The following is a 27441-nucleotide window of genomic DNA, read 5'->3' on the forward strand; positions in this document are numbered from 1 at the left end:
GCCACGCCCACAGGGTTAACACCGCGCGAGGTACATGCGCCGCTGTGACGTCACGCGGCTCCCCGGTCACGCGGGTGCCCCGGAAGCGCCAGGAGCGGCGGCGGCGGCGGCGGGAGCGGAGCGGACCGCGCCTATGTCGGGCTTCGACACCAACCCGTTCGCCGACCCGGTGGACATCAACCCCTTCCAGGTGGGCGCGAGGCGCGGCCGGACCCCCCTCAATCGGCCCGGCCCGGGCCCCCCCCGGCCCCCGCCCGCCGCCGCCGGGACGTGGCACTGACTGAAGCGTCGCTGGCCAATGGCGGTGCCGCTTCTCCGCGTCTTAGCCAATCAGAGAGAGGGGGCGGGACCCCCGCGCCCTGAGGGCGGTCTGGGCGCAGCCTCCGACCCACCTCCGGCCGGGCCGGGGGTCCCGTTCCCCTCCCTGGACCCCCGATGGAGCCACGGGTCCCGCTCCCCCTCCCTACATCCCCCTCTGGCCGGGGGTCCCATCTCCCTTCCCCATGCCCCCCTCCAGCCGGGACAGGGGTCCCGAGCCCCTCTTCCGGGCAGGACAAGGGGTCCCGCTCCCCCTCGCTGTACCCCCTCTCCGGGCGGGGCTGGGGGTCCTGCTCCCCGTCCCCGTGTCCCCCGCACAGCCAGGGCTGGGGGTCCCACACCCGCTCCCCAGTCCCCTGCAGGTCACGCAGGAGCGCTGTGACCCACCTGGGGTCCCCCCGGTTCTGCGCACCGCCGCTGGGATCCTTCCTGCTGCCGCTGGGATCATTCCTACCGCCTCTTCCTCAACCCCCGTCTCTCCCCCGGACCGGGCTGCTCGTCTCCTCAAAGAGGAGTCCCCTACCGCCCTGTGCTGCCAGACCCGCTCGCCCCCCACTCCCCCAGGCTGTGGAGAGGGGGTTTGCTGCCTCTCAGGATGCCAAAACAGCCACGAATGCCTAATTTGTGGGCTTATTAAAAACAATCAGTTGCTGAACCTCTCTTGGGTGTGCTGCCTGGTGGTCTGGCTGTCTGCTGGGTCTTTCTGGGTCTGTTTTTAAGGTGCTTCAGCTCTAAACAGTGAGCCCCTAAGGCATCCTTTGGCTGAGGTTTTCAGGGTCCAAAGCATGGGATTTCTGTTGAGGTCACTGAGGACTTGGTCTGCGTTCACCGAGTTTCTCCTCTCTGAGTTAACCTCCATGCTCTGAAAATGGGTCACTTATGCAGGGAGTTGGCCTGGAATGGCCTCTGGGACCTGGAGCCTGTGCAGGGGTGTGCGAAAATCAGTGTCTGGCCTTTGGCTCCTGTCTGTGAGCTTAACCTCACCTTTACTCTTGGCTGAGATGTGATCCACAGAAAGGAATGATTCCTGACCTCAGATTTCAGGGCCAAGCCAAACGGAAACTGTTTGTTCAGGAGGCTGAGTGCTTTGAGGAATCAGAGTGAAAAAATCCTTTTCTTCCTCACTTTCATTTTAACACGCTTTTGTGAGTCTCATGAATGGGAAGGGTTGGGATAACCGTGTTCCTGTGATATTCCTTCCACGGGGTGGAATATGTCGCTGTTCATGTCGGGATTTGTTGGTTTTGCATATTGAGGAAGTCAATATTCATAGAATCACAGAATGTTTTGGGTTGGAAGGGACCTTAAAGCTCATCTCGTTCCAACCTCCACCATGGGCAGGGACACCTTCCATTATCCCAGGTTGGACCAAGCCCAGTCCAACCCGGCCTTGGACACTTCCAGGGATGGGACAGCCACAGCTTCTCTGGGCAACCTCATCACCATCACAGGGAAGAATCTCCTAATATCAAATCTAATCCCTCTCTCTGTCAGTTTGAAGCTATTCCCACTTGCCCTGTCACTCCATGCCATTGTAAAAAGTCCCTCTCCAGCTTTCTTGTCAGCTCACTTCAGGTCCCTTTCACCTGCTTTGTGTACATTAAAGCTGTCCTAATCTCGAACTGAACAGGGCTGTGCTCACACTTTATTCCCTGTTCAAACAAAAAAGGTTGGATGTGATCTCCAGCAGGTAATTCCCGTGTCAGGCCCATGTTTTAATGGGAAGTAACACCATGGATGCTCCTGTCTGACAGCTCTTTGCAGCTCATCTGGTCTTTGTGGCAGGTTCTATATCCTCCTTTCAGGACTTTTTATAAAGAAAAATTCCCTAGTCCTTAGCAGCTGGTTGTGAGGAATCTCCAGCTGCTGCTTCCTGGAGCCTCGAAGCCTTGTCCCTCTGATTTGAAATGAAATCTCAGGATGTGGGACAGCCCATTCCAGGTCGGGGCTTGGATCCAGGTGTTGGCTCAGTGCTGGGGAAACAGTTGCCCATTGACATCCCCTTCCACACACACTGGAATGAGTAGAAGCATCTGCACCCTCCCAGTCCTCTCACACTGGTGGGTCTCTCTTGTCACAGCACCAGGGTTCTCTTTCCTTGCTGGGGATCCCAGTGTAATGCTTCATACTCTTCAAATACTGACAGGATGAGGATCTTTGCCTTTTAAGAGTTTGTTCACAGTGTTTGTTAAACTTGGTATAAAATAGGCTGCTTTGGTCCTGTTAAAAATACCTCTGGCTTTTCTGTTACTTATTGCAACTGGTTAATGAGAGATGATTAACTGCCTTGGTTTATCCAGTAACCTGATAGAAGTGGCAGCTGTCTCCAAAACTTTGGTCCAAGCTTCAGGCAGAGCTGGAAATCTCCATTCTTTTTAGAGATATCAATAATAAAATCCTTGGGGTTTCTCTCAGTGCATCTTTCAGGCAGTGGCAGCACTCTGAGTCTGCAGGACTGGTGATATTTGGGGCAATACTGTGATATTTAGACGACCATGTAAAGTTCCAGGTGATTCTCAGCTGAGTTATTTTGCCTTGATCTTGTCAAGAGAGTCATCTCATTTTGTTTCTTTAATCTGTGGGAAGAAAAAGAAATGAAAGAATAGAATTTCCTGCACAGACCTATTGTATCAAAACATTTTAGCAGCTGGCACAGCACGACAGCAACTCGTATTTGTGTTAAGCTGCGTTTGAAAATTATTTTAATCTTTGTGTCATTGTAGTTTGGTCCAAACAAAAATTTATTCTGCACTTGGGCATTTGAAGCCGTGAAAAATGATGTCACAGGTTCCTGGAGCTTGAAGAAGTGGTGGTTGGAAGGGCAGCAGATGGGATCTGCTCGCTGGCATCCTGCAGATCAAGCCAATCACTGATTTGTGAACGTGAGGTTTATGGCTGAATTGTGGCTTGGAGTGGTTCTGTGGCTGAATTAAGACCCTGTTTCCTGATCCTTTCCGAGGATCAGGCCTGTGCTTGTTTCAAAAGAGGGTCAGCTGCCTTTTGCTGCGTAGCTTACAAGGAAATAATTGTAAGACATGAAGTTTGTGGGCAGCGTCTCGTTCGTCTCTGCGTTCCTGGTGCTTACTCATCCTTCACACTGCCTGGTCTGAGCTCGTGGAAGCTGGTGTCTGTGTGTCACCCTCTGTTTTCCTTCCTGCCCTATCCAGGGCACAGAGGCACGTGACCAAAAACTTCAGCTTTGTTGCGAATTCCCTGCTCTTTGGGTTTCTATTTTAGACACACGCGAACAATGGCAGGCTGTGCCTTGGCCTTACCACCTAATTAAGTGATTTTTTTTTTAAAGCTGTGCAGTATGATGAGAGCTTGTCTGCCTTTGAAATCAAACTGTTGTGCAGCTGGGAGCAGAGAAGCAGGGGTGCTGCTCTCCTGCCCTTGATGAGCCTCCAGCTTTCTTTTGGAATGGAGATGAGCCAAGAGGAGAAAAATGTGTGTTTTACTGTGGTACTGTAGCATTTCTCCTTATTTCCGAGCGCTTTCAACCCAGCCTGACCATTCAGGCTCTTCAGAGGGTTATACAGTCTTCACTTTCCACTCCCCATGCCTCTAAGGGAGTTTCTCTTCCTCTTGTAGTTTTTTGCTGGACTTTAGTGCGACTGGGGCCTCATCTGCTTGGGATTAAAGGGTTTATGCTGGTGTGCAGCAGCTATTGTGTATTAAGTGACGTGTAAACTTGTGCTGACAGCCCGTGTCTGTGCAAAACTGGTGAAGCTGAAGCTTCCAGAGGAGTCAGTAGCGAAATAAAGGCACAAGTTTTATTTCCAGCATGGCAGTTCTGCTGGTGCTTCCTATTTTTCACAGCCCTTTCTTGCTGGTGAGTTGTGCTTCGCCGAGCAGCATTCAAATCCTCCTCGTCTGCGATCCCTCAGCCAGGGTGATTCATAAACTAGTGCAACCTGTTGGTAGGGAGTGCCTGCTGTCGAGGAGGAGTTACTCATTAACTGCTCTGTGTGTATCCTGCTCGGCAGAAGGCTGCGCTAAAACCCCGGGAATGGCTCCAGAGGGATTTTCCTGCAGCCTGCACCTCTCACTCTCACCTCGGCGCAGCCTCAGTGGCTTCTCGCCGCATTAAGCACCAAATTAGAATGACTGATCTGGGCACACGAGTTGCTGAGGGAAGGATACAAAGCCACTTTTTAATTTTTTGACCCACACCCAGCTCTTGGGTTGCCAGGCAGGAGGATTTCTGAGTTTTAAAAAGGACCTTGTTTCTGTAGTAACTGGGGAGAGGAGCACTCCAGAGGTCAACATGTGCCTGTCAAAGAGGAATCTCTGTTTGGAATGTAGTGTGTAGAAAAGAGGAGATAAAAATAGCTGCATGCATTGCAGGTGAGGGGAGAAAGTTGTTCTCAGATGTGCAGAGAGGCTGTTTTTAAATATCAGAGGATTTGACGGAGGCAAGTGGGAGATGCTGTGAGTAAAAGTGAACACAGATGTTATGCCAGCAGCATTAAAACCTCCTAAAATAATTGGTATCACATCTCCAGCTTGATTTTCCTGGGAGTTTTGCCTTTTCAGAGCAATCGTTGGCATTTGAGGTTGCTGACATCTGTCAGTCAGGACCAGTGGTATCTAGAACCTCATTTTCTGTAGCTCTGCTGTACTTTGTGGCTCTGTGCTTGCTTTATGAGGTGCAGGTGAGGTTTGGGAGGTGGTCCTGGATGTCCAGCAGCATTCTGACCATGGATAAATGAATGCAGATCCCTGGAAATTAGAAATAACTTTCTGTAGGTAAGCGGTAGTAACCTGCACAAAGGGTTCCTGTACCAGAAGCATGTTGTAGTTGTTCTTGGCTGAACAGGAATTTATTTCTGCCCACAAATCTTGCCTTGCTGATAGTCATCTCCTTGGATATTTAAATTCCATGCCTGCCAAGGCCATCCACCTGTGGCAAGCCTGTGTTCACCCCATCCAATTCCCAGCCAGTGAGCGGATGGAAGAGCGGCAGCGTGGGCAATGTGGACTCGATGATCTTAAAGGCCTTTTCCAACCTGAACAATTTGATGATATAAGTGATGTTGCCCTATATCTGATGCTGATTGATCCTTGTGCTCTCTCCCTTCAGGATCCCTCAGTGACACAGCTCACAAACACCAGCCAAAGTGGCTTGGATGAATTCAACCCCTTTTCCGAGAGCTCCCAGCTGGTACGTGCCACGTGTCTGTGCTCTGTGTGTCTTGTGGTGGTTTTAGTGGTGTAGAAGGTCCCTTGGTAGGTGCAATTTAAGAAAAGAGGAATTCACAGCTGATTTCCTCATGGAATGTAGCTCATGGCGTGTGTGGCAAGCTGCAAGGAACTGTTCCTGCACTAGACCACTAATAAACTCCCAACTGGAGCTCTCCACTCACGTGGAACAGCTTCTCTCCAGCTGGCTGCTGACTCACAGGGAAGCCATATGAAGTGTGAAGGGGAAGATGGTTTGTGGCAGGACACATCAGGATGTATTTGGTTCCTGGGTTGGGAACTGAATTGCCATGGCAATACCATTGATGGATCGCTGGGAGAGCTGCGTTCTTATTCCCTGGCTGCTGCCATGAGCTAGATGGGCGAAGGGGAAACCAAGATTTAGATTGGTTTAAATGGATCCAAATCCTTTTTTGTTTCTCCTGCAATGTTTTTACCTTGTTGCTTGTTGATTTCTGTGCAGACAAATGCAGCCCGGACGACGCCAGCCGTGCAGCCCTCGGGCCACTCGCAGCCGGCTGTTCTGCAGACGTCCGTGGAGCCCACGCCCCAGGTATGGCAGCTCCTCACCTCTGCCTCCCCGGCCTCCAGGAGCTCCCAGAGGCCTCTGGGAATAGGAGGGGAATGGGATTCTCTGGGGTTGTGTGTGGGAAGCTGCAGGTGATCTTTTCAAGTTCCATTTGGGAAGCAGAGATTTACGGGGAATACACACACGCAGTTCTTTTTATGCCTTTTTCCCTGTCCCTCTGGTGGCAAAGCTTGCTTTGCCTTGTGTCCTGTTGGCTCTGACTTCCCTCTGGAAACTGTGGAATGTATCCTGCTAATGTTTTCAGCTTAGTTCTAGTGTCTGGTCAGACATGCTCAGTGCCAGGAGCATAAATGCAAGTACCTGACTGCCAGGACCGCCTCATCCAGAGAGCTGAGAGGCTGAGGCTGCTGGGAGAAAGGATCAGTTCTCAGAATATAAAACAAGTAGAAGAGGTCCTTAAGAGGTGTGGTAGCCAGCTGTCTTGCCTTTCTTCTCATAGCTGGGCAGGGAATTGTCCTGCTAAGCCCAGGAGTCCTGCTCACTGCTCAGCTGTGAGGTGCTCGGAGCAATGAAGTGAACTGTGAGGTAGATGAAGCTGTGAGAAAAGCATAGCTTCGGTGAAAGGGAAAGGCACAGGGGATGGAGAATGGAGTGGATAAGCCTCCTGAGGGCTCTTCCAGCCCTATCTTCCTGTAGGATAAGGATAGGGATAAGAGAGGGACATCCGGGTGGAGTTCTGCATCGATCTTGATTTTGTCTTTCAGCGGGTAAGGCAGAAAGAGTTAAGACGTTTAAGATTGAGCTTTCATGTTGTCCTCTGCCCTGCTTCCCTTCCAGTTTGGTGTGTTTGCTGGTGGTGCCATAAGTGCCTGGCTTAGGGCAGGACTAACCTCCTTCTCCCCTGCTTTAGGCCGTGGCCGCGGCAGCACAGGCCGGGCTGCTTCAGCAGCAGGCAGAGTTAGAGAGGAAGGCAGCTGAGCTGGAGAAGAAGGAAAGGGAACTGCAGAGCAACTCAGCCAGCATTAACCGTGAGTACTGCGTCCTGCCTGCTGTCACTGGGATTCCCAGGAAGGCTGGGTTCCTTGGTTTGTCAGGATTTCAGGAAAGCTCAGCCTGTCCAAGTGTACACAGCTCTTCTAGAAGCATTTTTTAGGCTTTCCTCTAGTCCTTCACAGCTGTGGCAGCCCTCCTGTGACTGTACCTGTCATCCTGTAGCCTCCAAGATGAGAAAGGAGCTCAGAGGCAGGGCCAGCTCTGATGGGTCCCTGCCCTTGAGTGTGCTCTCAGCAGCTGCATTTCACCACAAAAAGTTCTCAAACACCAATTTTGTACCTGTGTTGGAGCTGTTGCCACGTTAAGGCTCTTCATTGAGAGCAACAGAGCTTTCTTTTCATTCTTGAGGCTTTTTTAAGCACAGTAAACCAATATTCCCCCCTAATCTTGGTTTTAAATGACTGAATCTGGACTTGCAGAGCTGAGTGATGATGCTTGTGATGGCCCTTTGGCCACTGCAGGGGAATTCTGCCTTCCCCAGAGGAAACCCCCCAATCTAGGTTTGTCTGCCTTGCTCTGCCAGCAGTTTATCACGTTCCTGTTGTGCCGCCTGCTCAAACATAGGTTCTGACCAACCCCTGGGCTCTCCCAAGGTTTTAATGTATGAATTAAACAATATCTGAATGGCTACTTGGAAATTATGGTGTGTGAATTAGTCTTTCAATTAAGAGAGAGAAGAGCAAGTGAAGAGCTGCTTCTTTCTTTCTTCCACAGCGAGGCAGAACAACTGGCCACCCCTTCCCAAGAAGTGTCCCATCAAGCCGTGTTTTTATCAGGATTTTTCTGCAGACATCCCAGCTGACTACCAGCGGATATGCAAGATGCTGTATTACTTGTGGATGTGTAAGTAATGGCTTGAACTGCAATAAAAAAAAATCTTTCTAAGAAGGTTCTGTATCAAAAACTGAGCTTTGTCACACAGTAAATCCTATCAGTGTTGTCTGCAAGGGTAAAGTCATGTTTCCCTCCTTTTTTAGGAAGGCAAATGTGAAGAACTCCAAGTTTATGCTTTGGGAGTAGCTTATTCATGACAGAATTTTAATTGTTTAATGGAGACTTGAACAACTATTTAAGATTTGGCCATTAGCAGCAGGATCAGATGAGCTTTTAGGTTAAGCTGTGCTTTCCTTCCAAGGGAGGCAGTGAAATTAGATGGCCCGGAGTCTCCTTAATTTCTGCAGCGCTCAGTGTGTTCAGTGAGAGATTAGGGATGCTGCGGGTTTTCCAAGAGCTTACTGATGTTTTTTTCTCTCTCTTCCACCCCAAACAGTGCATTCCATTACCCTGCTCCTAAACCTGCTTGCTTGTCTGGCGTGGTTCACAACTGATGATGGCAGAGGCGTAGACTTCGGTCTCTCGATTCTTTGGTTAATTTTATTCACCCCTTGTGCCTTTCTCTGTTGGTACCGACCAATTTACAAGGCTTTCAGGCAAGTACTGTTGTTTTTGGTTTTTTTTTCTGTAAAGGGGATGTATCTTTTAGTGGGAGGAGCTTTGGGTTTATCTGTTTTCCCATCGTATTTTGCCTGCAGGATTTTTCCAGCTCTTTGCATCATTAGATGAATCAAACTCACTATGTTTCTAAGCATATTAGATCTATCTGATACAACTTAATTATGGTGATCCTTTTTCATCTTGAAATCCAAGCCTAGCCAGTCATCTGGGGTTTTTAGTTAATTTTTTTATTCATTTTACTGATTTCTGAGACACTGTTTGGTACATTAATGTTGAGCACACTGCATGTATTAAGGGAGCTGCCTTCACTTTATCTTGCACTGGGCAGAGCATTGGATTTGCAGTGGACACATAAGTTGTATGGGTACCCAAATTCCTCCCCTCAACAGCTTTTCCCTGGAGAAAGGAGTTCACTGAAATTGTTCCCTTTCTCTTAGAGCAGGGAGTCTGTGCAGGGATCATGGGTCTCACTCCTGCTGCCATCTCTCCTGCAGGTCTGACAGCTCCTTCAGCTTCTTCGTCTTCTTTTTTGTCTTCTTCTGCCAAATAGCAATCTACGTCATCCAGGCTGTTGGCATTCCTGGCTGGGGAGACAGGTAAGCTCGGTTTCACTGGCTGCTGCATCCCAGCCTTGCACAGATCCTTTTTCTCACCAGGGCTGTGACTGTCAGGAGCTCTGGGGCTTGTTTCTGACAGCTGCCTGTTCTTTCTCCCATGGTTTTCCTCTCTCAGCCCTTGCACAGCTTTGGCAGGTCCCAGCTGGGCTGCCTCCCTGCTCTGCTCTTTCCATCCTAGTCACAGCAAAAGTGTATTCCTTTGCTGCTGCTGCCGTGGCCAGCGCTGAGGGCAGTGTGGGAATAATTAGATATTGGGAAGAAATTCTTCCCTGTGAGGGTGGTGAGGCCCTGGCACAGGTTGTCCAGAAAAGCTGTGGCTGCGCCATCCCTGCAAGTGTTGAAAGTCAGGTTCAGTGGGGCTTGGAGCAATCTGGGCTGTTGGAAGGTGTCCCTGTCCGTGGCAGGGTGGGTGGAATGTGATGGGGTTTAAGGTCCCTTCCAAGCCAGACCATTCTGGGATTCTGTGATAACTCTTCCATGCCCCTTCTGCTACCTTCTCCCTCAATACAGATCATATTTGCTCCTTCTTGATGCTGAGCCTATAGTGTTGACTATGTCTGCCTTGTGTTAAACTGGAGCCTGCCCTGAGAGAGGTGGTGTGGGGCTGAGGGATCTCTGACCTGGAATCTGGGTGCAGCTTAGCTTGATGCTGCTGCTGCCAGCCTGACTCTGTCCCCAAACTCTTCCTGAGTTTCTCTGGAGCGTGTTGCCATTGGGCAGTGCTTCAAAAAAACAAGCAGAGAGAGTTTTGCCCTCACCCTTTCTCAGTGACATTGTACAGAAGGGTGAGCCCAGGCTTCTGGAGCAGGTCCAGCAGCCTCGTGTCAGCAGCTGTGCCCTGCAGGGAAAGCACAGCCTTTCCTTTTGCCTTGCTGCCTTGGCCACAGATCAGATTCTGGAGTTACGGAGAACAGGGAAAAGGTTAACAGCTCGTGGTTGTTCTGAGGGAAAGCCTTCAGGTGAGCAGTGAAGCTGCTGTCTATTTTTGCCCACTGCCTGCAGAAGGGCTTGTGGGCAGAGATGTCCTCGGCCTCCCTCCCCTCTGCCTGAGTCACAGGGGATGGGGAGGGGGCACTCCGGGTTTAGTCTGGCTGGGAGAGCCTGCCTGGAGCTTTCTGCTCCGTTTCCTCCCGCCAGACAGCTCGTATATTTTTGGCTGCAGTGCATGGTGTGCCTTTCTGCTTCCCTGTGACGAGTGAGAAGCTGTGCAGCACATCAGATGGGATGGTTTGGCTCACTTGATTCCCACTCTCCCAGTGGCTCATGGCATGTTTGGTTTAGCAGTTGGAATGATTCCTTTCTCCAGCACCCAAGAGGGTTTTTTGAGTGAGGTGTCTTGGTATTGTCACCCACAGCCAAGCGCTGGTAATTCCCAACATCCATTTTGCCCCTTCCCTTCAACAACTCCTAATTTCCTCCTTTCTGTAGCTCTAACTTAGAATCATGGAATCACAGACTGGTTTGGGTTGGAAGGAGCCTTAAAGCCCATCTCGTTCCACCCCCCTGCCGTGGGACACCTCCCACTATCCCAGTTGCTCCAAGCCCCATCCAGCTGGCCTTGCACACTTCCAGGGGTGGGGCAGCCACAGCTTCTCTGGGCAACCTGTGCCAGAGCCTCACCAACTTCCTCCTTTGCTTCCTCTTCGTTCCCTTCCCAATGCTGACATCCTTGTCAGGGTGACACATACATCCAGGCTCCAGACCTGCCAGCTGATCTCTTCCAATTTAGCTGTTCCAGCCTATCTTTACCCACTTGGCTGAATTTTGAGAAGGTGCTTGTGGAAGTCACCGGTGGCGCCAAGGGTATTGATTTTCCTGCCTAAGCGAGGTGATCCAGGACTAGAATGTGGGTGGGATGAACACGATCCTTATCTAAAAATAACAGCGGAAACTCTCCCCCAAAACGAGGGCCTGGATGAGCTCTGGGTTCCTGTTTTCACAGCTGTTTGGTTTTGTACTTCCCTGTAACTTTCCCCTAAAGCTGTTGTGCAACAGTGGGTGCCTCTTCCTCCACTGCTCCATCTCATCTCGTGCTGGAATGCTGTCCATGCTCACCCACTCTCCTCTCCCCGCAGCGGGTGGATCGCGGCGCTGTCGGAGGTGCGCAGGAACCTGGCCGTGGCCATTATCATGATGGTGGTGGCAGCGTTCTTCACGCTGTGTGCCGTTCTCTCCCTCTTCCTCCTGAAGCAGGTGAGTGGCTGGGAGGCAAGGAAGTCAGGCTGCTCCCAGGATACCCTGGGTTTTCTGCCTCCTTTCACCTGTTGGGGAATGAAGATGGAATCGGGGCACTGGCAGGTCAAGAGATTTATACGAAAGTATTTTTGCCTGTGCTTCCTACATCGATGCCAAATTTCTTGAACACTTGAGGTAGGAAAGTAGGCTCCCTTTAGAATCACAGAATCAATGAATGGTTTGAGTTGGAAGGGGCCTTACAGCTCATCTTGTTCCACTCCCTTTCATGGGCAGGGATACCTTCCTCTAGACCAGGTTGCTCCAAGACCCATCCAACCTGGCCTTGAACACTTCCAGGGATGGGGCAGCCAGAGCTTCTCTGGACAACCTGTGCCAGGACCACACCACCTTCACAGAAAAGAATTTCTTTCTAATATACAATCTAAACCTGCTCGCAGTTTAAAACCACTCCCCTTGTCCTGCCTGGACCTGGCTGAGCAGAGGTGGCCATAACTCTATTCAGTATCCAAGGCCTTAAAATCACTGCTCACTGCTGTGAGGCTTTTCAAAGCCTGGTGGGATCCCACTGAGTGCCTTCATGCTGGCTTCTAAACACAACCCTCCTTCCTTCTCCTGCCTGACCACACCAGGACTGGATTTCTGCAGGAACAGCAGAAATGGAGGTTTGGGATAGGCAAGGACAGGCTGGACTGTTCCTGTTTCTATTGCTGCTGCTTTTTTTCTCCTACATTTGTCTGGAAGGAAACACCTGATGCTTGTTGGCACCTTCAGGTCCTGCCCTCCAGTAAATGCCGGGTTAAGTCTGTGCCATTACAGTGTGGGGAGTGTAGTTTTGGGCCTGAAACCAGCAATTTTGCTAAGCATTCCGTATTTTACAGCAAATGAGGGTCTCCTGAAATCAGCAGCATCCCATGCTGGGAGCAGTGGAGCCCCTGGCTCCAGGGAGCTGGTTAGTAGCAGAGCTGAGGAAAAGCAAGGTGTATGCAGCAACTGCACAGCTACATGCTGACTTCATTAATTTTTTCCCTCTCCTTTTGTTCCCAGGTGCATTCCCTGTATCGGCGCACGGGAGCCAGTTTCCAAAGGGCCCAGGAAGAGTTTTCCCAAGGCATCCTCAGCAACAGGAGCTTCCAGAATGCAGCGGCCGGGGCAGCCTCCTCAGCTGCACAGAGTGCTTTCCGGGGAAACTAGCCCTTCCCAGCAAAACTAGCCCTTCCCGGGCTGCCTCCCCCTTGTTTTCTCTGCCCTTATCACTCCTTTTTTTTTTTTTTCCCTAAAAATGCACTTTTTGGGGGTACCATGTGAGCTCTGTGATGCCGACTCCTGATGAGAAGAGGTTTTTTTAGCTTCAGCTGAGCTACGGTTTTGATGATTAGTTTTCCCTGTCTTATTTTAGGGTGTGGGGAGATGGGGGAGACATTCTCTGAAGTAAATATATTTCTCTATCCAGGACCTACCAGGTGTTTGTCTCTTCCTCCCCTCGCTCTGTCTGTAGCAGGAAGACAAGGGGAAGCAGGTTTTTGATTTTACTCTCTCTCTTCTCTTGGCCTTTGCTACGAAGAATTTGATTATCTGATGTTTTGGGGGGGTTTTGTAATGTGCATGTAGTTTGTCATTAATTTTAAGAACAGAAACTGTACTTCTGGTTTATTACACTCACACGATGCTGCATTTTGACCTCGTTAACTGCTTGGCTTTCTGAGAGTTGGGATAACGTGGCATGAAGGAAAATCTGGGAGCGGTGTGGAGGGATGTATTTCTCCTTGTCCCCCTGTGGCAGACCCATTGCTTCCACAAGGATCCTGCAGGCGACAGCTCTGGACACAGAGAGGAGGAGAAGGGATCAATGGGGACTGAGTCTTCTCTGTGAAACCAGGGGAGGGAGGGGAAAAAGAGATTTTGGTTTAACTCCCAGCTCTAAGTTCAGAGCAGCAGGAGCTCTGAAGATACTGGTTCAGCCACCACACGGTGCCTGCAACGTCCTTCTCCAGCTAACCTTGAATTAATCTTTCTCCAGGGAAGACTCCTCCCTGCCTCCTTCCTCCCAAGTTTAATTTTTTTTCCAGCTGGGAAGGAACTGGTTTCATGTGTGTTCAGCTGCATCCCGAGATGGGATGTCCCTTGGGACACGGGTAAGGCACGGGAGTGTTGATGGCAGCAGATGCCCCCTGCTCCCTGCTTCAGCCCTGTGTCTTGGGTATCGAGGAGGGGGTTTTAATGCAGGTTTGGCTTTGTGATGCCCATTTCCCAGGATGGGGGTTGTGTTAGACCCCCATCCTGTGCTGGTGTGGGGCCGGAGGGGGCTGGAACCCAGAAATCAGCCTTTTTACACCCTTTCCCTCCTGTATTATTATTTTTTTTTCCCCGCGTCTGATCTTTTAATGTTTAAAAAATTATTAATAATAAAATGTATATGTGGTCCAGATACGATGCCCCTTCCTGCCTGCGGGCGGGGGTCGCGGCCTGGAGCGGAGCCGGGGCCGTGGCTGGGCGGGGGTGCGGCCAAGGTGGGCGGGGCAGGGGCGGGGGCGGGACGGTGGGTGACACTGTCGGGGCCAGGATAGTGGGTGACGCGGGCGGGGCGTGGCCAGAACAGTGGGTGACACTGTCGGGAGGGGTGGGGACAGTGGGTGACACTGGCGGGGCGTGGCCAGAACAGTGGGTGACACTGTCGGGAGGGGTGAGGACAGTGGGTGACACTGGCGGGGCGTGACTAGTGGGTGACACTGTCGGGAGGGGTGAGGACAGTGGGTGACACTGGCGGGGCGTGGCCAGGACGGTGGGTGACACTGTCGGGAGGGGTGTGGACAGAGGGTGACACTGTCGGGGCGTGGCCAGTGGGTGGCACTGACGGGGCGGGGACGGTGGGTGACACTGTCGGGAGGGGTGGGGACAGTGGGTGACACTGTCGGGGCGTGGCCAGGACGGTGGGTGACACTGTCGGGGCGTGTCCGGGGGCGTGTCCCAGGCCGTGGCGCCCCGGGAAGGCGGAAGCGGGTCCCGGCCCCGTGTGCCGGGTCCGGAGGGGCCATGGCCGGGGCCGGCTGGGCCCCGCCGCGCCTGGACGAGTTCATCCTTACCGAGCGCCTTGGCTCCGGCACCTACGCCACCGTCTATAAGGCCTTCAGGAAGGTAAGGCCTGGCCTGCCGCGGGGGTCCCCCTCCTGCCCCTCAATCTGCTCCGCCACTCCCGTGGGACCCCCCCTTTTCCAGCCCTCCACGTGGGGTACAACCCCTGCAGCCCCAGCCTGGGACCTGCAGCCCCCAGCCTGGGACCTGCCACCCCCTCGCAAGGGTTCCTCCCCTCCTTCTCTGGCAGACTGGGGGAGCACCCCAGGATGGCTGTTTGGGTGGGGGGCTGCAGGGTTACCCCCGTCCTTGGCAGAGGGACGTGCGTGAAGTGGTAGCCATCAAGTGTGTGAGCAGGAGGAGTCTGAACCGAGCGTCCGTGGAGAACCTGCTGACAGAGATCGAGATCCTCAAGAGCATCCGCCACCCGCACATCGTGGAGCTCAAGGACTTCCAGGTGGGCTGGGGGCTTCCTGGGGGGCACTCTGAGCCAAAACTACTCTGGCTTGGGTCCATCCCGGCTTCCCAGGGGTGTATCAGTGTTGCTCGGTGGCAGCAACTGGGCAAACTGGTCCAGGCAAACCCGTGTGGGTGGAACTGGCTGGTGTGGCATGATGAGGTCTTGTTGCCTTGCAGTGGGACAGCGACCACATCTATCTGATCATGGAGTTCTGTGCTGGGGGCGACCTCTCCCGCTTCATCCGGATGCGCAGGATCCTCCCTGAGAAGGTGGCACGCATCTTCCTGCAGCAGCTCGGTAAGGACGCACTGCCTGCTGGGGACCCTCCCTGGGGGTTTTTTGGGGCAGGGCCACACTGCCATGTGCCCATCCACCCGCCCAGCCTGCGCCCTGAAGTTCCTCCACGACCGCAACATCTCCCACCTGGACCTCAAGCCACAGAACATCCTCCTGAGCACGCCGGAGAACCCCCAGCTGAAGCTGGCAGGTCAGAGCAGCTCCCTGGGAGGGGCTGGTGAGGGAGAATTCTTTCTCCTTGTCCCTCCATGAGCTCTTTCCCTGCCAGATTTTGGCTTTGCACAGTACATGTCGCCGTGGGATGAGCAGCACGTCCTGCGGGGCTCCCCCCTCTACATGGCCCCTGAGATGGTGTGTCGCCAGCAGTACGATGCCCGCGCGGACCTGTGGTCGGTGGGCGTCATCCTTTACGGTGGGCTTTGGCTTTTATCTCCTCGGGAGTCCACTCAGGGCAGGTTTCTCCCTCTCCAGCTCCCCCCAATTCTCCTTCTCCTCCTGCAGAAGCGCTTTTTGGGGAGCCACCCTTTGCTTCTCACTCCTTCGCCGAGCTGGAGGAGAAGATTCGCAGTGACTGGGTTGTGAAGGTAATGGGGAATGGGATGGGATGGGATGGGTTCCCACAGCAGTCAGTGGTCTCAGCCCCTTCCCTCCCCAGCTTCCCAGCCGACCCCAGCTCTCCCCAGAATGCCGGGATCTCTTGGGACAACTCTTGGAGAGGGACCCTCTGAAGCGCATCTCCTTCGAGGGCTTCTTTGCCCACCCCTTTGTGGACATGGAGCACGTCCCAGGCCCTGAGAGCCTGGGCAAGGCGGTGAGCAGGGAGCTGGGGGGCTGCACCCTGGGAATATGATGGGGCTGAGCCCTGAGCCCCACCCTGTGTCCCCCAGACTGACCTGGTGGTGGAGGCAGTGAGGAAGGATCAAGAGAGGGATGCCAGCGCTGCCCTCTCCCTCTACTGCAAAGCCCTGGAGTATTTCGTGCCAGCACTGCACTGTGAGTCCCCCTTGGGGGCTGTGTGTGCCCTGGGTGTGTTTTGGGGGGCAGCACCCCGGGTGAGGTCAGTTTTCAGCCCACCCACCCCAGTGTTTGGCCGCCTTCCCCCGCAGATGAAAGCGATGCACGGCGGAGAGAAGCCATCCGGGCCAAGGTGAGCCAAAAACCCCCGGGAAGGTGGGGGGCTGCACCCCCATCCTCTGTCCCTCTGACATCCCCTCACTCCCCAAAATGTGCGCAGATGGGGCAGTACATCTCCCGAGCAGAGGAGCTGAAGGCTTTGGTCAACTCCAGCAACAAGAACCTACTGGAGAAAGGGAACCCAGCTAGAGAACTCCTTAAAGGTGGTGGATTTTTGGGGATCCCCCAGTGTTGGAGCTGTCAGGGGGCACTGGTCGGGTTTTGGGCTGAAGGGTGAATGTTTTGGGCAATCCTCATTGCCATGTCTCCTTGCAGAGATGGCCAAGGACAAGCCTCGGCTCTGTGCAGCGCTGGAAGTGGCTTCAGCTGCCATGGCCAAGGTGAGGGGTGGGTTTGGGGGCCCCCTCTTCCCTCAAGTGGAAGGGGAAGGAGCAAACCTGGTGGGGAGGGAGCTGATGGATCCCCCCAGCTGCAGCCAGCTCCTGGGATCTCTTGCAGGAGGACGAAGGCGGGTATGATGGTGACGCCCTGGAGCTGTACCAGCAGAGTCTGGGGGAGCTGCTGCTCCTCCTGGCTGGTGAGTTGGGGCTGTGGTGGGGGCTCGAGGGCAGGGGCGGATCCTGCTCTCATGCCTCGTCCAGTGGCACATCCCTCTTTCCTCTGCAGCGGAGCCAGCAGGGCGGCGACGGGAGCTGCTCCATGCGGAGGTGAGTGCCAGCCATGGGACACCCGCCTGTCCCCTTTGACCTGGCTCCAAAGAGACCGTGTCATCTCTCTCTCTCTGCCAGATCCAGATGCTGATGGCCCGAGCTGAGTACCTGAAGGATCAGATCAAGGTATGGTAGTTTGGTGTGGGTCTGGAGCTGAGCGAGGATGCAGGCCAGGAAACTCTCCTCTCCCTTGGCAGATGCGGCAGGCACAGTCCGTGGGCAAGGAGGCGCTGGCAGAGCCCATCCGGAGCGGTGAGTCCCCCTTTTCAGAGGGGATTGGCGGGGAATATCCCTCCAGCTGCCACAGCCATGGGGATATCCCTGCCCATGGGTGATCCCGACCCCGTACACCATCGTCTCCCCCCAGCATGGGGTCATCCAAGTCTGGGAGCCCACCTGGGCAGGGTGACAGTGGTGTGTGCAGCCAGGTGAGTCCCCTCTGTCCCCCGGCACAGCCTGTACCTTGCAGTGATTCCCAGGAGCCGGCCAGTGGATGCTGCTCACTGCCCTGTGCAGAGATGCCGTCGGAAAGATGAGGCTTCCATCCCCACCACCGCATCAGGGTAACGCCTCAGAAGTCACCCTCGGGCTCCCATCCCCGGGGGGTCCACAGGGCCATCTGCCTCCTCTCCCAGGCACTGGGCTCGTTTCCCTCCTAGCCCTGCCTCGACCGTCTGCTGCTGCAGCCTCCCCTTCCACGGCGGGCGGGTTATTCCACTCTAATTCCCTCCGCTGGCTGCCACGGGATGGGTATTTTTATCCTGGCACCGGGCTCCAGCAGAATATCCACTCTGATTTTTTGGCTGGGTGTTTCTTCCACCTCCCAAATTCTGGGGGAGCATCTGCACAGCCCAGGTCCACAGATCCCAGCCGGGAGCTCAGGGTGGTCAGGGGTGCTCTGCTGTGCCTTCCTCACCCAGCATTCTACCTCTGTACCCACCACGGCTCATCCAGCCTCCAGCACCCCCTTGCACTGTCCCAGCCCAGCCATACCTCCCTCTCTCACTGCTGGAGCATTGGGAATGAGGCTTTTTGTTTCCAGACCTGGAGTCTGGCAGGTACTGACTGCATCATCATTGTCATGGGTGTGAGCAGTGTTCAGCAGGGACCGACTGAGTCTGACATGAGCAGGAATCAACCACCTTCAGGGGCAGACATCCTCGGCATCCTGCATGCTCTGCTCCACTCCTCAGGGCTCTGAAACCCCAAGATCCAAACCATATTTCCGGCAATCACTTGTCAGGGGTGTTGAGGTCTGCCTGTCCTGCAAAACGAGGGACTCGTCTCAAAATCTTCTGTATCTCAAGGGAATGTAATTTATTGTCTTTAATAAATGCTAATTTTGGTTTCTGCACCTCCTCTGCTCTCAGGTTTGTGATTTGAGCCCTAGGCGGGTCTCCAGCCAAGCCCAGGACCCAGAGCCAGCATGGGATCCTGGAGCCATCGAGGAGGGCTGGGGACCCTCATCCCTGTCCCCCAGGAGCAGAGCCAGGGTGTGCTCTCCTCTGCTCCAGTGGTGCCCTCCTTCCCTGGGGACACGAGGCAGCCAAAGCAAGGTTTGACCTTGTTTTCACTTCCCATCTTTTTATTTTTTGTGTGCATGGAAAACACAGAGCAGAACGACAGAGCTGTTACGTAAAATCTTGTTTTCTCCAATAGATTTTTGTGGCGGGTGAAGAAGGACCGGGCTGGGCCGGGAGGGAAGGCAGAGGAGCTGGAGCAATTGATGGGGGGGATTCTTTTGGGGGGGTTCTAAGGATATTCTGAGCCATGACCCCAGCCAAGCTCTTCCTCAGACAGCCTTCTCCCCAGATCCTGCCCCTGTGCTGGCTGCTCCGTGTCCAAGCCGGGGAAGAGCTTCCTGGGCAGATGCGACAAGGCATTTTTATACGTTTTTATTATTCCGAGCAGAGATTATATCCCAAGGCTTTAAAGAGCTTTCCAACCCCGTGTCCTCCCCCAGGCCTGGGGCTAGCACGGAGCCACTGGGGATGGCTGCACCGGCTGGCTGCAGCAGCCGGCGCGGATAATCGCATCTGCCTTTATGCGCGGCTGATTCCGGAGCCTTTGGAGGCAGGACGAGGCTCCGGATGCTCCCCCCGGGGTGATGGAGCTTGGGGTGCCCTGGCTTCGTGTCGGGGTGGATGTGAGTCTCTTCTGCATCAGGGCTTTTCGGCCGAGCGCCACCCAAATGTCACCGCCCGGACCGGAGGGGAAGTGGCAGGAAGGGAGCAGTCCCCAGCCTGGCAGTGTGGCCTCTGTCACTCAGCGTGGCTTCAGCTTCACGGGGAGGAGCAAGCGCTGCCGTGCTCTGGTCCCATCCATGCCATCACCCAGCTCTCCAAAAGGGCTCTTCCAACCCTCATGGGGTGGCTCTTGGGGCCAGATTGTTACTCGAAGAGGGACACGGGGGTGGCAGATGGGTTGTCACACTCGTGGTGCCAGCCCGTGGGTTGATGTGAGTTCAGATACTCAGCGGGTTGGAGTGAGCTGGGTCAGTGTGTGGAACCAACCCTGGGTTTTCCCAGGGCTCTTTGATCTGGATTAATCCCGGTAGCTGGACCAGCAGCAGTTGGATGGATGGGGCCATCCCTTCCCGCAGCAGCTCACAGGGAAGTTTAATTGCCTGCAAAAAGAAGGAACATTCCCCCAGCCTTCCATGGTGGCTCAATTTTTTCTGCACTTTAACAATTGCTCATTTAATGCTTAATCTATTGGGGAAGCCACTTATTCATCCCAGGCTCCACAGCAGGAAGGAGGAAGATCCTGTGGCCAGGTAAGGAAGGGGCTGGTGCAGGAGGGCAGGAGTTCTGTCAGTAAAATTTATGTTATTTGATCAGTAAAATTTATTTTATTTTATCAACAGAATTCCCTGCTGCCGGCATCCTTCAGCAGCCAGCAAGGGCTCACTTGGACAAATCTATCCCAATCCTGGCCCCATAGGTGAGGGAATTATACAGGGAGTGTAGAAGAGAAGAATTACATTTTGTGCTTTAATCCATGCTAATTCTTTGCTTTAAGTTTTTTAGTCTGTGTGTTGATGCCTGGAGCAGTTGTATGGCGTGGAGGCAGCCAGGATATTCGGCTGCAGGGATGCTCAGGGATCCGGCAGCAGGGAACACTGGAAGCTGGGATGGATCTCTTGATGGGCAAGGAAAAGGCCTGCCCCTGCTCCCGCCATCCCAAACTCCTCTCCGTCCATCTCCACCTCTCTGCCCTGGCAGAGGCAACGATCCAACCATGGGAGCAGGGATGCGAGATCGGAGCATCCTCGGAGCTCCCAGTGCTTTGAACGCTTTGCTGGGAACGCTTTGCTGAAGCCTAACACGTCTCACGGAGCCAGGCAGGGGGGGAGCGTGTGCTGCTTTGCTTTTCACATGCCTGGGGGTCATGGTGCCTCCTAAAATAAACCCACTGAGCTTCACGCGGCCTTTGCGGGGTGGCACGTGGGCCGGGGGAGAGCACGGAGCAGGGCTGGAGGAGAGGGGATGGAGGAGAGGGGAAGGGGGGTGGAGGAAAAGGTGGAGGAGAGAATCCTGGCTGGTTTTGAGTGGGATGAACGGAAAGACAACATCCCCCAGCCCCAACATTCCCTGCTCTGGTCGGGATCCCACTCTCCCCTGTGATGTTTATTGATCATGCCTCGCCATCAGCCTGGGATTTAAATGCCAAGGGCTCAGCTCAGTCCGTGCCTGCTTTCTGCTATCCCTTTCCTGATGGGGGATTAGATCAGCTTGGGCTGATCCTCATCAGGTATGATCTCCTTTCAGAGCTAAAGCTGCTCCTGCCAATCTTCCCTCTCATTTTTCCCCAGCTCCCAGTGCTGTGTGGGGCTGGATTTGGGATCCCTGGGGGCAGATGTCCCCAGAACTGCTGGCAGGTCTCCTGATCCTTGGGGCTGGAGGGTCATGAGGATGTATGTCCTCACAGCCAGAGCATCACACCTGAGTTGCCTTTGTCTGTCTGTCCTCTCAGGGATGGACATCAGGAGTTTCCCAGAATTACCTGGCCCTGGCAGAGTCTTAACAGGGAGCTGGGGACAGAAAGGAATCTCTTGGCCCAGCAGCCCCAGCCATGGCCTGATCCAGCATCCTTAATAATATTAATAATAACAACAATAATGATGAGGATGATTAATAATAATAACAACAATATCAGCTTCCCTCTCCTGTGTTTTCCTGGATGACCCACCTCCCCCACAAAACCAAAGTGCAGTTAATCAGCTCCCTCGGGATTTGGAGTGATAAATTCCTAGCTCATGCCAGGTTTTTCTAGGAAGCCTCGCCGCAGGAGCCCACTGCCTGCCGGGATGCCATCTGGCTGGAGCTGTTTCGCCTGGGAGTCACACCTATACTTATCACGGGCTCATCCCTGCAGAGATGTGTCCTTGCTCAGAGCAGCACTGCAGACATCCCACAGTGTCCGAGACTGAGTGTTCTGAAGGTTTTATATTAAAATAGCAAAAAACCTGTGAAAAAATGGGAATTTTGTTTGCTTTTAAACCCAACTGCCAACAACAAGCCACTTGTAGCATCCCTTTGGTCCCAAATGTGACCACAACCAGAAGTGATGCTTTCTTTGGGATGCTTTTCCCTCGAGCTCCCGTCCTTGCTCTGTAAAGGGGCACCCCAAAACCTTGATCAGGAGAATAGAGCTTGAGGAGAAAAATAAATGCATAGACATCTCCTGGTATTTATTCCACCGGTTATAACAGTACCATGGCATGGGGATAGCACAGGAGGTGGAGGGACACTCAACCGAGCACAGCGCACAGCTACAGCACGATGGAGGGGGAGGAGAAGGAGATCTTCCCTTATCACTTTGTTCTTCTCCTGGAAGGAACAAGGTCAGAAGTGGATCCCACCCCAGGAGAGGGATGGTGTACACCACTGCTCCAGGGAAGGGCTGGTATGGGCTCAACTGAGCACCAGGGAGAGTTTTATTTCTTCTCTGGTGTTAATTCAGGCTTCAGCCCTCTGGTCCTCAACACCCCCCTTCCCACAGGGATAAATGGGATCATATAGCAGGTTATATAGCAGGTCCTTCCTGGCTGGCTCCTTTAGAGGAGCCCTCAAGGGCAGAGGGGGTTGGTGTTCCTTGCACGGACGGGATGTTATTTCTCGTGTGATGGGTACGGGATGCAGGGAAGGAGGGTATTCTGCGCCATGCCTCGTCCTTGTGAAGCAAATTGGAGCCTCCCAGTCATTTCTAGGAGGTTGGGTGGAAATGTGGAAGCAGAGACACGGCATATGGCCACCACACACGGTCCTTCCCACACTGACATGGGCCAATAACACTCCAAGGTCATTTTCCTTCCTTGCTACTGCCCCGGCTCTGGCTACAGACATCCGCTGCCATGGGCACAGGAGGAGGCATTGGGACACGGGGGGGGGGGACATGCTGGCTCTTTGCTCTAACCTCAGACCAGAGAACAAAACAAACACCACACAGCAGGAACACCTGGGTCGGGGACTCAAGGGGTCACACGGTTCAGGAGGACCCGAGTGACACACGGCAAGGGTGACAACACTGGTGGGGTCCCTGCCGCTGGCAGCAGCCCCCGTCAGCCCCTTCACTGCATCCCCTCCCTGCTCCCCCACTGTCACACCGGCCCCGTTACATCACGGCGCATTTTTCCGCCGATTGCTTCAGGTCCTCTAGCGTGGCCGAAGCTTTGTCCTTCAAGGAATCAAGGTCCAGGTTCTGGATGTTGCTGAGCTGACCGATAACCGAGTTCTTCTCTTCCTCCTCCTCGTTGTCCTGCTCGATCATCTTGGCCAGCTCTTTGGGCAGCTCCACGTCACCTCCTACCAGCTGGATCTGGTTGTCATCCGTTTCATTCTGGAACGGGCCGGGAGAGAGTCAGGAGGGGGGACGTCACAGTGGGAAGGGGGCATGTCACAGCAGGGGCTTTGGGCTGTCTTCCTATTTTAAGGTCCGTGTGGGCAGGTCCCTGGGGCTGAGTCTGGGATGCTGATCCAGAGGGGACATAGCTGAGCTGAGCCTGGGCGCTCACAGCAAGAGCTGAGATGAAAACCCATGCACAGCACCAGTATAAACTGGTTTTCAGCATGCACTGTGGGGGGTTTAGGCACCTAATTAAGCTACACGTATGCCTAACGACTGCTCCCACCGGCAATTGGGATGAGCTCTGCGCCAAGAGCCATGGGGAGACTCTGGATCAGGCAGCCCAGCTGCCAAGCGGGATCAGGAATAAGCAGAAGAAACTTGTCAAAAGATGAGAAGGGACATTTCAAGCATGAGAAAACAGAGAAAGGATTGTGGGGGCCAGCTCCAAACAAACCCCTATTTTCCCTGGAGAATAAAAAAAATCTCCATCTTTTCTTTCTCTGCCTTTTCTGGCTTTCGGCAGGAGGAAAAAGAAATTCTCTGGCTGTTTATTTCCTGGTGATAAAAGGGAATGGGAAGCAGGGGGGTGTGAATCCAGGCTGGCTGAACAACACCAAACAATCAGAACAATCTCACTTGGCTTAACTGGCCCTTCGGAACTAATATTAGCCCAGCTCCAATTTGGAGTATTCACTGCTGAGAGACTCTTTCTGAATAAAGGGTGGATTTGGAGGGAGAAGAGCTTGTAGTAATTCTAAGAATGGTTGAATTTTCCCTTGATTAAGTTGTTTTTAGTGAATTGTTCATTAGGCAGAAGTTCCAAAACTGGAGTCTAGGTGGGAGACATTTGCCAAATAATCTGGGGAGAGAAGCTGGCTAATCCAGCCAGGAAAGTGTAATCCTGGCTCTGCTCCCAGCTCCAGGGAGTCTGGGGTGAAGGTGGCTGTCCCTCATCCAACTGGATTTAGGGAACAAAAGTGGGGCAGAGGGGGATCAAGTCAGGGTCTGGTGGTCTGCGGTGTTCAGGGATGATGGAAAGGGGCCAAAATATGGGGAGAAGGATGTTTTGCATTTGGGCTTTGACTCCCCATGCGCCCTCTCCTCTCCTCCCCACCCCGTTTCCAGCACAGCCGTACCTTGGGGAGCCTGTACTTGTCTCGGAAGTGGGACCTGACCGTGGCTCTCTCCGCCTTGCGCTGGGCAAACTGGGCATCTCTCTCCATCCTGCGAACCACACAGGGCTGTTACCAACAGCCTGTGCCCCCCGTCCTTGGGTTTGCACATCCCCCCAACCTCAGCATCCCCCATTGTCTCTGAAAAGTCCCCACAGTTTCCTCCCCCCAGCACAGCCTGAAAGGAGAAAACAATCCCATCTCCCGGGCAAGGAAGCGGATTAAGGGATTAGGGGGCTCATTAAACTCCCTCACGGTCCTGCTGTCCCCGGTACTGGCTCTCCCCAGCTCCCATATATGGGATAGGGGACTGTAGCAGGAGCATCCCCTTCCTTCAGGGACCCTGAGGGTCCAGCCCATCCCTGTACCAGTCGCACTCACTTCTCCTCCACCAGCTGCCGTTGATATTCCTCGTACTCCTCCCGGGTCATGCCCTGTGCCTCGGCCGGAGACTTCTCGCCCTCACTCTTCTCCTCGCCGCCAAGGCCCCCAGTCAGGTTCTTCAGCTGCCCCCCCACCATGCTCTTCACCATGAACGCCATGGCCTCGGTTCCAGGGGGCCCGGGAGCCCGGGGGCCGGGGAGCCGGTGGGCACAGCAGCTGTGGAGCTGGGACAACCGGGGTTAGCTGGGGGCTCCGGGGCACAAGGAGTAGGGAAGATGGGGATGCAGTTGTGGGAGCCCGAGGAACGGGGCTAAGAGGGAGCTGGAGCACCAGGGAGCCAAGGTATGGTCGGTGCCGGGGTGCCGGGAGTAGGGAGCTATCGGGAAGCCGGAGTGCTGTGGATGGGAGCTCCTGGGGAGCCGGTGTACCTGGTTATGGAGGAGCTGGGGTCAGCAGAGGTGAGTTCCGGGGGACCTGAGCACTGAGTGCCCGGGGAGCTGGGCTACAGGGTTATGGAGGAGCTGGGGTCAGTGGAGATGAATCCCCAGGAAGCTGGGGTACTGGGTTATGGAGGAGCCGGGGTCAGCAGAGCTGAGTTCCCATGGAGCTGTGGTACGGGGTTTTCAAGGAGATGGGGTCAGCGGAGATGAATTCCCGGGATGACGGAGTGCTGAGTTCCCCGTGAGCTGGGATCAGCGGAGCCGAGTTCCCGGGGTGGAGGAGTACTAAATTCCCGGGTTACCAGGGTACTGGATGGCGGAGGACCCGGGGACAGGGGACCTGAGTTCCCAGGGAGCTGGGGCACGGGGTTATGGAGGAGCAGGGGTCAGCGCAGATGAATTCCCGGGATGACGGAGTACCGAATTCCCGGGGAGCCGGGGTCAGCGCAGCGGAGTTCCCGGGGCGGTGGAGTACCGAGTTCCCGGGATGCTGGAATATCGAGTGATGGAGGACCTGAGGTCAGCGGACCGGAGTTTCCAGAGAGCTGAGATGCTGTGGATGTGAGTTCCCTGGGCAGCGGAGTCCCGAGCTCCGGGGATGCCGGGGTCAGCGGAGGGGAGCTGTCGGACTGCCGGAGTACCGAGTTCCCGGGATGCCGGAGTCCTGGAGTTGCCGGGATGCCGGGATGCTCAGCGGGGCCGCGCCGCCCCGTCGCCCATGGCGGAGCCGGTCCCGTCTGGGAGCGGAGCGGAGCGGAGCGGGCGCTGCAGCACCGGGGCTCGCACAGCTCCGGTGTGTGTGTCCCTGCACGGCGGCGGCGGCACCGCCTCCCGCCCGGCCCCGCCGCCCTCCGCCGGGCGGGGCTGCCGCCGTCCCGACCCACGCCGGGGGCACCGAGGGTCCCGCCACTCCCGAGGGAAGAAGGAGCCCCCAGAGCCCCCCCCCAGGGGCACGGGGATGGATGCAGCCACGGTGGGGGCGGGGAGCCCTCGGGACACCCTCCGCTCCATGATTCCCGGCCGCTTCATCCCACCGAGGTGCAAACCCGCCCAAGCGCCTTTTTCTCACTCTGTTCCCCATCCTTCGGTCTGGCCGGAGGAAAAGCCGGGCTTGACACTCAGTACAAGCTATATGTGCCGTGCACCAGCCACAACGGTTTGCTCGTCTATCTAAGGGCTGGCTCGGAATGCTCCCTCCCCTTTTTTTCCATTAATGATATCCATGGAAGTATTCCCATCTCTGAAAGTGTTCAAGTCCAGGCTGGACAGGGCTTGGTCTAGTGGAAGGTGTCCCTGCCTTTGGCAGGGGATTGGAATAAGATCAGTTTTAAGGTCTTTTCTGACCCAAGCCATTCTGTGATTCTATGATTCCATGATTTTATAATATTAATTAGTATTAAAGCTGCTCTCAGTTCCCGCAACCCAGACACCCACGAGTTCATCAATCACCTAAATCAGGAGGATGGAGCAGGCATTGATTTTGTTGCATCATTCCCTCGGTCTCTCCATCCCCACTTCTCACTCCTGCTCTTCCCTTTGACTTCAGGCGTATTCCAGACCTTGGGGAGTGAGTAATTAATGGCAGCAGCAACATTTCCCTTTCCAGATGGCCAGCCTGGCTTTAACAGACATTTCTCCCTTTTTTCTTCTCTGTTCATGAAAAATGAGTGTGGATCCCAACCCCAATCCCAGCTTGCAGGAAATAATTTCATTTCTGAAATCTAAAGACAATCTCTGCAGATTAAAATGATGGAACAGCTGTGAAGTGATAGAACAAAGTGACAGAGGGAGAGGGAATCGGCCCATATCCTCCCATTCCCCCCTGTCCAAGGGAAAATTATATTTTAAGAAGAAAATAGATTAAAAAATAATGTATTTTCCTTGGATGAGAATCTGGTCAGCAGTTTGGCAGTGACTGCTGCTGTTAAGGACAGCAACACCCTTTTAGAGGTGACAAAAGGGGACCTTTCGTCCTGGCAAAGGCTCTCCTGGCAGAGCAGAGACCCTTGAACAATGCTAGCAGTTCCTTTGAGTTCATCCAAATGTGCAAATTGCCACTGGGATGGGGTAGATCCCTTCAAGGTGCCATTTGGCACAACTCCAGTGTCACCCACAGCATCCCCCACCACGCAGGTGCCCCTGTGGCTGCTGCTCACCCCCAGCTGGCAGCTCAGGAGTCCTCCCAACTGTTTGAAGTGATGACTTTTCACACCAATCTGCAGCTCCCCCCGAGCATTTTCCCATGGAAAACCCACGGAAAATGAATTTTAACCCACAATGAACTGCCACAGCCTGCTTAAAAATAGGCTGGGAGCCAATGTCCCATTGCCAACAGCATGGTCATGTTCCAGCTGTCAGTCTGGGTGAAAAGAGGGACAGGGAGAAGGAAAAGCATCCCTGCTTGTGTCCTTGAGTGCTGGGCAGGTCTGAGCCTTGGATGGGTGCAGAGCAGACTTCGGATGTGGCTGGTCCTGGGAGCTTTGCTCACTCCAGATTTCTCTCTCAGCATCCATTAACAATAAGAGACTGGAAGTCAGGACCGATTTTTTCCAGCT

The 27441-nt window shown here is 54.2% G+C and overlaps 4 protein-coding genes across 9 annotated transcripts in view; 3 read left to right on the plus strand and 1 right to left on the minus strand.

Moving 5' to 3' along the window:
* Window positions 1-54: 54 nt before the first annotated feature.
* Window positions 55-12822, plus strand: SCAMP2 (secretory carrier membrane protein 2). Of its 3 annotated transcripts, XM_051770409.1 has the most exons (9): window positions 55-190; window positions 5402-5482; window positions 5984-6073; window positions 6960-7077; window positions 7817-7945; window positions 8373-8532; window positions 9052-9153; window positions 11250-11367; window positions 12415-12822. In XM_051770409.1, the coding sequence occupies exons 1-9, from the start codon at window positions 134-136 to the stop codon at window positions 12559-12561; spliced, it is 1002 nt and encodes a 333-aa protein (XP_051626369.1). In that variant the 5' UTR covers window positions 55-133; the 3' UTR covers window positions 12562-12822. The 3 variants fall into 3 exon arrangements, with proteins under 3 accessions (XP_051626369.1, XP_051626368.1, XP_051626367.1); XM_051770408.1 differs by lacking the exon at window positions 12415-12822 and having other exon boundaries at window positions 11250-12401; XM_051770407.1 differs by lacking the exon at window positions 55-190 and having other exon boundaries at window positions 5131-5482.
* Window positions 598-27441, plus strand: part of LOC127462086 (actin, cytoplasmic type 5) — a 139231-nt gene continuing 112387 nt past the window's right edge. The window contains exon 1 of the mRNA XM_051770414.1: window positions 598-605. The gene's annotated coding sequence lies outside the window, so the exon portion shown is untranslated. The remainder of the gene's footprint in view (window positions 606-27441) is intronic.
* ULK3 (unc-51 like kinase 3) lies at window positions 14304-17859 on the plus strand. 3 transcript variants are annotated; one of them, XR_007900287.1, is made up of 16 exons: window positions 14304-14502; window positions 14756-14896; window positions 15076-15196; window positions 15282-15386; window positions 15465-15608; window positions 15698-15780; window positions 15852-16007; window positions 16084-16189; window positions 16303-16343; window positions 16431-16533; window positions 16646-16710; window positions 16829-16907; window positions 16972-17037; window positions 17119-17166; window positions 17238-17292; window positions 17496-17859. XR_007900287.1 is itself a non-coding variant. In XM_051770404.1 (16 exons), the coding sequence occupies exons 1-16, from the start codon at window positions 14401-14403 to the stop codon at window positions 17510-17512; spliced, it is 1407 nt and encodes a 468-aa protein (XP_051626364.1). In that variant the 5' UTR covers window positions 14305-14400; the 3' UTR covers window positions 17513-17859. The 3 variants fall into 3 exon arrangements, 2 of the variants coding, with proteins under 2 accessions (XP_051626364.1, XP_051626365.1); XM_051770404.1 differs by having other exon boundaries at window positions 14305-14502; window positions 16997-17037; XM_051770405.1 differs by having other exon boundaries at window positions 14410-14502; window positions 14797-14896; window positions 16997-17037.
* CPLX3 (complexin 3) lies at window positions 21719-25570 on the minus strand. 2 transcript variants are annotated; one of them, XM_051770416.1, is made up of 5 exons: window positions 25362-25570; window positions 24444-24670; window positions 24027-24114; window positions 22649-22881; window positions 21719-21872 (listed from the first exon to the last, which is right to left on the minus strand). In XM_051770416.1, exons 2-4 carry the CDS (start codon window positions 24602-24604, stop codon window positions 22657-22659), a joined length of 474 nt encoding a protein of 157 aa, XP_051626376.1. In that variant the 5' UTR covers window positions 24605-24670; window positions 25362-25570; the 3' UTR covers window positions 21719-21872; window positions 22649-22656. The 2 variants fall into 2 exon arrangements, with proteins under 2 accessions (XP_051626376.1, XP_051626375.1); XM_051770415.1 differs by having other exon boundaries at window positions 25307-25569.

The sequence above is a fragment of the Manacus candei genome, unplaced genomic scaffold, assembly GCF_025592945.1.
Source record: "Manacus candei isolate 608988 ecotype Guabito, Panama unplaced genomic scaffold, ASM2559294v1 h1tg000119l, whole genome shotgun sequence".
Classification (NCBI taxonomy): domain Eukaryota; kingdom Metazoa; phylum Chordata; class Aves; order Passeriformes; family Pipridae; genus Manacus; species Manacus candei.